The following is a 9,004-nucleotide window of genomic DNA, read 5'->3' as shown; positions in this document are numbered from 1 at the left end:
TTTATGTATTTTTATATGAAATTTTTACTCTTGCCTTTGTATCTTTTTATCTTTTTATTTTTATTTCTATTATTTTATCTTAACTTAGTTTCATTTTGTATCTTTTTAGCCCTGATGAAGCCCTACAAAGTGGGGCGAAACGTTGGAAAATAAAATAGTTGTAAACTATTTTCGTTTCACTTGTGACCGCAACCCTGACCATCTTCCTATATAACACTTTTAATTGTTTGTTAAATTTAAACTGGATTTTAAATTCTTTGCATTCAGCTTAACACTTCCAAATTTTATTTTTTGAATTCAGGGGTTCAAAATGAAAAAGAAAACATTTAACTGAGATTCAATCATTAAATAGAAAACAAAAATAATAAAGATTCAGAAAATAGTAACCTTCATAACCAACTTTAAGGAATTACCTTTTCTAGAACTTTTATTTGGGGCCTGGGGTTTTGTGAAGCCCACTTTATTTTCTTTATCTTCCTCTTTAGTGCCTTTCAGCATGGAGGTACCTTTGTCCAGGCAAACCAAGTGTCTCGATCCCAAACCAGCACCCTCATGGCATCCCAGTATTTTCCTCTTCTCTCTCCTATTTTGGAGATGCAGTCTTTCCATTGTAATCTGTCTTCACTCATCCGACAGAGATGTCCAAATCATCTGAGTTGTCTCTTTTCACTGGTATCCTTTATAAAGACAGTTCCAACATCCCCTCTTGTCCTCTCATTCCATATGTGATTCCTCCTTGTTCAGCCTGTCACTCTATGAAGGTATCTCATTTCCATTGCAGTTACTCTGCTTAGGTGCTTATCTAGTGGTACCCAGCTTTCACTTCCGTAAAGGAGGGTAGGTAGGTATATACCTATATATATACCTTGAAGATATGTACTTTAACATTCTTCTCTACCCCCCTCTTCCCTATAACTGTGTTGCAGAGGTGGTAGTATAATCAATTTGTGTTCTTTATCCTATTGGATATCTCTTGGTCTACCTTTCCATTCTTACTGACCATTGTTCCTAAGCAAGTATATTCATCCACCATGTCTATAGGTTTACCTTTGTAAAGTATTTCAATGTATTCCTTTTTCCGACCTATATGCATTATTTTGCTTTTCCAGACATAGATGATCATTCCATTTCTTTCCAGCTCAGCTTCCCATTCAGTTACAGCTTTTTGTAGGTTCTCTTTAGTATCTGCTCTGAGGACAATGTCATCCGCAGATACCATTACCTGTGCCAGGATTAGTACCTGTGCCAATAGTAGTGCAGGATTTCATCCTTACAAATGATGAATAGGAGGGTGCTCAAACTATCTCCTAGCTTTACTTCTTTCTCAATCGCAAATGTATCAGACTCTCTTCCATTAATCCTTACTATTCCCTTGGAATCGTGATAGGTTGACTTTATAGCTTCTATCAATCCTTGCGGGATGTTTTTTCCAGAAAGAGCATTCCACAATTCTTGTCTAGGGACAGAATCAAAGGCAACCTTTAAATCTATAAATGCCAAGAAGATACTCTTTCCTCGTTCCCATGATTTATCAATGATTGTTCTGAGAGAAAATATATGATCCTGGGTCTGGCATTGAGGCCTGAAAGCAGCCCGTTCCTCTCCTAAGTCATTCTCCACTAGCTCTCTCAGCTTCTTCTCTAATATTGAGGTATAGAGCTTGTACACAACCTGGGATAGACAGATAGGTCTATAGTTCTCACATTCGTTAGCATTGCCCTTTTTGTGAACTGGGACAATTATTTTGTATTCCCATTCCTTAGGGATACCTTTTTTAGTAAAAAACTTCTGAAAAAGCCACTGCAATGCTTTCAATAATTCTGTTCAATCATATTTGATAGATTCAGGAATGATGCCATCTATTCCTGCTGCTTTCCCGAGTCTTTTGGCGTTTTCATGATAGTTACTCTGCAGATTTTGACCAAATTCCTCCCAGCTCTTTCGTTTTGCCACCCTCACTACTAGCTTGGATTCGTTTCTCCTTTTAACATTCAGTTCCCAATTGGATGGAGTCTTGTGCCTCCTCCCATGCTACCTTTTTTCTCGCCACTGATTCCTACACCCTATCATTGTACCACCAACTGGTTCTTTTATGTGTAGGTGAAATATTGGTAATCCCACAAGTAGAAGTAGCGGCATCCAGTATAGCTTTCTTTATTCCTGACCATATTTCATCTACACTTCCATCCATGTTGGTGTCCTGGAGTTTTGAATCCAATAGGTTCGAGTATTCCTCTCTTTTTCCAGGGTCCTGGAGCTTGATAGCGTTGATTTTCTGGTAGCTTCTTGGGTGTTTCTTCCTAAGAGGAAGAATTTGATTATCTCGGACTAACATGAGGTGATTTGAATCAATTTCTTTACCCCTAATCACTTCAGTATAATATCAGTAAATAGTTTTCTTATCTTTCTACTACAGATGTAGAACCCAGAAAATTCACTCACTCACTCACTGTTGGGTGCTACAGTCCTTGTAGGACCTGGGCCTCTGCCACCGTTCTTTCCCATGCTTCGTTGTCTACAGCGAGACTTCTCATATTTTCTACTACCATTCCTCTCAAATCATCCAGCCACCGGCACCTGGGTCTGCCCCTTTTCCTTTTTCCTCCAGGTGCACCATTTAGCATCCTTTTAAGTAGCCTGCAGGGCTCCATCCTTTCCACATGTCCCAACCTTCTTAGCCTGCTATTCTTAATAGCTAATAGGATATCAGGCTCTCCATACAATTCCTTTATTTCGTCATTGCTTCTGATTCTCCACCTGTGCTCCTCTTTAACGGCTCCAAAGATCTTTCTTAAGACTCTTCTCTCCCAAACCAGTAGAGCTCTTCTATTTTCCTTGGTTAGAGTCCATGTCTCACTGCCATACATTACCACTGGCCTAATTATTGTTTTGTATAATAAAAGCTTTGAATTCCTGGGAAGACTTCTGTATCGGAGAGCTTTTTGCAGGGCATAGAAACATCTGGTTCCTGCTACCATTCTGCCCTTAATTTCTACTTCTAAATTATTGTTCTCCGTCACAACTCCTCCCAGGTACTTGAAAGTACTGCAGCTGTGAAACATGTTTTCCCCCACATCCACAATATCTCTTCTCTCCCCAGTCTGTCTAGAGGTTTTCATATATTATCTTTTTACTATTTATAATAAGTCCTAAATCCTGTGCTGCTCCCTTGAATTCTTCCACAGCACCGGCAGTGCTGTTTTGGTTCTCCCTGTGATGACTACATCATCCGCATACACCATGTGTTGTGTGAGCCTATTGTAAATGGTGCCACCCAGGTTTGTCCTTATTTTTCTAATGGCAACTTCTAGGGCGAGGTTGAACAGTACTGGTGATAATGGGTCTCCTTGTCTTAAGCCACTGTTATCCCTAAAGCTATTAGAGATGCCCACTCAAGTTTTCACCTTGCAACTAGTCCTTTCCAGGGTCATCTTTGTTAATCTTATTAACCTGCTAGGTATTCCCAGTGACTGCAATGCCTTTAATAATTTCCCTCTGTCTACACTATCATAAGCCTGTCGGAAGTCAATAAAGAGGTGGTGTAAGTCAACATTGTACTCATACGTTTTCTCGAGCATTTGTCTGATCGAGAACAGGTGGTCTGTTGTTGACCGTCCTGGGTGGAAACCGCTCTGGTACTCGCCCAGCAGTTGTTCGCTTCTTTCCATCATCCAGCCTTTCTCTCTCCTAAAACTTCACGTGCCGTGGTCCTGATTGCTTTTCCCAGTCTGTTCCACATTTCTTCCGCACCTAGCTCCTCCATAATCCACTCTTGACACTGGTGCTAAAGTCTCTCTTGGTACTTCTGCCTAGTAGCTTCCTCCATCATCCCTTCCATCTCAAAACCACATGTTTTTCCTTCTGATATCCTCTTTCTCCGTGCCAAGCATTGGTTATATACTCAGAAAATTCATGACTCTTAATTATAGTGAAATAATATAGATCTGAAAATCCAGGATCAATTCTCATCAACTTTAAAAATATATTAATTAAAACCAAAAGAAATATTGTGTGTCCTTAAAATGCTAAATTACCTTGTTCAACTCCTTTCTGAAGGCACCACGCAAGGATGCGATTTTTTTCTGGACGAAATCTTTAGTTATGTCAGGGTCCTGTTCTTTGAACAATTCAAGCAGTTGGTCCATTGCAGCATTCCTCTTAACTTTGTCATGGTAATAAGGGTCCGTCCTTTTCCACAAACATGGAAGCTCTCTGTACATTTCAATTACTTGCGTTACAAATTTTCGCCCTGAAGCCATTATTTAAAAAGAGGAATACTCCATTGACTACAAATACTGTCAACAAATGCTCCATACCAAATCAGATGCACTCACTGACGAGCGTTCCATCGTATCTACATATGGAAAAGTAAAATATCGAAGCATCATCATGAATACTTTGATACTTCGAAAACCAACGTTTTACTTTCACTTACCTATTTATGGAATATATAAAGAGAAAGTATTACGATTGTGAAAATTGTAGAATTCGGATTAGTAACGGAAATACACATTATGAGGTCCCCTGAGTCCAAATAACCCAGTCTTGCCAAATAGTCTGTGTGTATATGAACAGCCCACGTTAAAAAAAAATAACCTTACGAAACTGAAATTACATACTTAACGCAGATGTATGCCTAGGATGTTACGGCAACTTTTTTTATTAGAGTCGACCGACTGGATATGCCACTTAATGTAATCCTGTAATGCCACTTTTTTTTTTTTTAAGGATTTTCTCAAAAATAGTTCAATTTCAAACAATTAAAATGTCACAAATTGTAAATCAATTAAAATAAAAGTTAAGTGTAATTGCTGAATAAGCAGATAGATTGAGCGTTGATCAGGGACGGCGTTGACATCGGAGTGTGAGGACTCAACGGCAGTCGTACGTGAGAATGCGTTTAAGGAATTGGCCAATTGCAAGGAGTACGCCGCTTCAAGAAGTCCCCAAAAGCGAATAAATTCATCTATGACAAGCAGATTCTCACGGGTTCTGAATGGTCCAATGACACAAGCACCAGGTGTCAGCGTACAGGTCAGAGACAGCAGAGCCCTGTTTCATAATGAAAGCTAATAGTATTAGTTCAAAATACAAGTATAGAAACAACGTGGTAATTGCACTAATACTTATATTTTTTCATAATAGGGAGGAGTATTAGTAATATTGCAGGATTTAAAAAGTACCAAAGTACAAGTTACTTCTGTACAAGTCAGTGTAATTGTATTAAGTCAATTCGACAAGACTAATAGTATTAGTTCGTACTTTATTATGAAACAGGGCCCAGGTCGGACAGCTCAATATACTTATTTATGTTATTTTAATCTTTGTATGCATGTGTTAAAGTGTTTTTTTTTAATATTAAAAGATTGTAAATGAGGACAACCGTGTTGAGTTTTATGTATGTATATCTTTTTTACTATAATTGAAATATTTATATATTTTTTATACTTTTGAATTGAATTGAATTTTATGTGTGATAGAAAAAAAACCAGAGACAATTTTTATAATTGAAATAATGAAAAAATTAAACAAATTTAAAGAACGATAAAAAGCTAACAAAAAAATTAAAATATGTGAGGGAAGAAATAATAAAAAGGAAAAATAAATCATGTATAACTTTATCACATAATGCACAAAAATTTGTATAATGTGAAAATTATGCTGTGACTAGTTATATTAATAGGAATAAAAAAACCTTGTGCTTCACTAGTCAAAGGTATGCTGTGTATGAGGCAACCCAATGAAGTTGGCCAGTACATTTTTAATTTGTCAAAGCTCAAAAGACGAATTAAAAAAAATAAATACCTCTAAATTCGTTTATTTGAAATAATTAACAATCTCACATTAACAAAAATGGATTAATGGAAAAAACATTTTTCAGGTTGAAAACACATTTCTATAAATAAGAGTGAATATGGATGTATTTATACAGATAGAAAGCCAAATATTTTAGGGCAATTGGTTAGCAACCAGCTTCTCTTAAATCCTATAAAGTTACGAATGTCTTGAAGACAAGATGGACTGTCTTTTATCAACGACCTAGGTGAGTCAAAGGAACTTGTAAACGCTTAATGTTAGCTACATGGAATGTAAGTGATTCAGCGGAGGCTGGGGAAATTAGGAATCTGGAAGGCATATTGCTTCAATACTGTTTGGATGTAGCAGCGCTTTGAGAGATAAAGAGAAGAGGGGTGGGGAAATAATGGAACTGGGATCATTTATGTATCTTAAGATCTCGTGAACTGGCTTCATGATTTGGAAAACTCCGGAGTATTTATTGTTAGGATGTAAGATGGTCTTACAAAGAACATGTGTGATACAACTAAAAGGGACATTTTTTAATACCTTAATCATGAGAATAGAGAAGATGTAGAAATGGACAATTTCTATTTTATACTCTCTCAAGATATGACTTATTCGCACATCAAGGTGCTAAAAACATCATTGGCAATATAAATGCAAAGATTGGTGAAGGAGAGGTCTTTAGGCCAATATTAGAATATTCGGAAACATGTGTTTTAATGTTTCAAAACTATAAAGGAAATTTGAGCATAGAGTTTGCCCAAGAAAAAGTGCCCATTTCTCCCATATAGAAATATATAAGGAGACAAGGTGACACGTGCTACAAACTGATTCTGATATGTAAACAAGAAAATTTTATAAAAGTGTGAATAAATTTAAGAAACGTTTCCAGCCTAGAACGATTGTATGTAAAAACGGCAGTAACCTGACCAGCAACCCATCTAAAATTATGGAAACATGGATAAAATATTTTTTAACTTATTAAATGCACGAAAATCACATCTAAAGCATTTTAGTGCGATACTGCTCCAGAGTTAGACATGGTGAAATTACAAACAGTAATTATTTGGAACCTTCAGGGTCCTGTTTCATAATGAAAGCTAATAGTATTAGTTCTTGTAGAATAAAATAAATTTACAAGACTAATAGTATATTAGTTTGTACTTTATTATGAAACAGGGCCCTGATCATGATAATTTTTTTATAGCAACCCTGAAGAATAACAGAAGTCCCAGCCTGTTTAGTATTAATTTACAATATAATGCTCAAGTACTGAATCGCAGAACAGTTATCAATGGACTACTATATGTCCAATTTATAAAAAGGAGAGAAGCAAACTGCGATAATTATAGATGTACATCTTTGCTAAGATTGCTAAATAAGGTTTTTACTATTTCTGCTGTATAAATAGTACAGTTTTGATCCGAGAAGATCTTTGGTAAATACATAGATCAACTATTGACTATATTTTCTCTATCAGGCAAATGTTAAAAATACATACTGATACCAAATAAACCTACGCCAATATTTTTATTTATTTTAAGCAGGTATATAACAGTATAAAGAGGGAAGAATTATTGAAAACAGTGATGAAATCGATAGTCCCAAAAAAGCTTTTCGCTTTGACAGAAATAACCTTAGACTGTAAAAGACCCATGATGAAGATAAATAGCCTGTTGTCTGAGGATTTCAAGGTTAAGAGAGGGGCTTGGGTAAGCAGATTTATTATCTCCAACTCTATTTCATATAACATTGAAGTATACAATGAGAGCACTGGGGAAGTATCCTGATGGCAATATTTATGACAGGTAAACAGGACATCGTATTTCTGACGATGTCTGCATAATTTCAGGGGCCCTGTAGTTAGTCGCTGAATAATGACAATATTTTTTTAGACCAGACCCTACTTGATTAAATTAAAATATTAATTAATAACAAATAAAATTAAATTGAAAACAAATGTTTAAAATAAGTAACAGCCAAAATTGGTAACACGTAATTAAGATGCTATAAAACAAAATACTTTTTTAAGTGAGTGGATCCAAATTATTGTACTACCCTCAATATATACACACACGTTTTTAAAGCAATGTCTAGTTTAAGAAACATAGCCATGTATATTTATTCAAGAATAACAGTAATTAATATGTAAGGGCAAAAACTTACATATGATACAAAACAATTTTCATCATACGATTACAAAGCCTTGAGTCTCTAAACAACTGGCAAACTATTTACTAGTTTGTGTTTCACCTACTCAGGTATCATCAGTACAGAAAAATACATGTATCTATCTAGTTAATGTCTTTGTCTTCTAATATTGTTGAATTAAGATGTGCATGCTTCATTTTGTCCTCATACATGAGATATTTATAACTTTCTGTCCTGATGTTGCCTGAAATGGTATGACAGAAAACATGGTTCCTGATGTGGCAAAATGTGGACTGTAATTCGGTTTTATTAATTAATCAAAAAGATACTTAAAATAATTAATAACTCCATTGGTTTTACAATTACTGTATGACTTAAATTATTATGCCTCCAAGGTTTTATGGGGTAAATTGCAAATTATATGATTTTCCTGAGGTAGAATTGCCCCATTTTTACACTTTTTAAGTTTTAGGCACTACTGGTTTATTAATATATATATATATATATATATTTGTATATACTCATATTTTATTAATATCATACTTGTAACTTGCATTTCATGAGGCAGGAACAATATAATGCAAAGGTAATTTTTGGGTCGATTTAAAGTTTTTTTCACTTTGTTTAAAATTTAAGTGTATTATTTCTTCTCTCTATAAAATAACTACTAGTAATCTTGTTGGAAAAATTCAATTTAAGATTTTTTCCCTTTAAGATAATAATCCTATTCTGCCATGGTCTGTTGTATTTTCAACGTATAATATGATGCCAGAACTAAATTACTAACCAGAACTAAATACATGTATTTCCATTGTAAACTCCAATTTGATTGAAATTTTTAGTCGCAAAACATCTCCCCCCCATACTATATATTTTATATACAGGTCAGTGAAAGTAATATCTTACTTTTGTAATAGAATCACAATATATCTAAGCCCAGTTAGAAAGTGGAAAAATTTCCACTTTCTAACTGGACTGAATTAGATATATTGCCAAATATCTAATTCAGTCCAGTTAGAAAGTGGAAAAAGGTAAAAAATTAAAACAACAA

The 9,004-nt window shown here is 35.1% G+C and overlaps 1 protein-coding gene across 1 annotated transcript in view; it reads right to left on the bottom strand.

Moving 5' to 3' along the window:
- LOC106691307 (uncharacterized) overlaps positions 1-4,373 on the bottom strand; it is a 28,782-nt gene extending 24,409 nt beyond the window's left edge. Inside the window, exon 1 of the mRNA XM_014437040.3 lies at positions 4,035-4,373. Within this exon, the coding sequence (XP_014292526.1) occupies positions 4,035-4,259 (225 nt within the window). The 5' untranslated portion in view covers positions 4,260-4,373. The remainder of the gene's footprint in view (positions 1-4,034) is intronic.
- Positions 4,374-9,004: the final 4,631 nt, after the last annotated feature.

The sequence above is a fragment of the Halyomorpha halys genome, unplaced genomic scaffold (genome assembly GCF_000696795.3).
Source record: "Halyomorpha halys isolate HHAL.00 unplaced genomic scaffold, Hhal_1.1 Scaffold2231.1, whole genome shotgun sequence".
Classification (NCBI taxonomy): Eukaryota; Metazoa; Arthropoda; class Insecta; order Hemiptera; family Pentatomidae; genus Halyomorpha; species Halyomorpha halys.
This window is presented reverse-complemented; position numbering and strand designations above follow the sequence as displayed.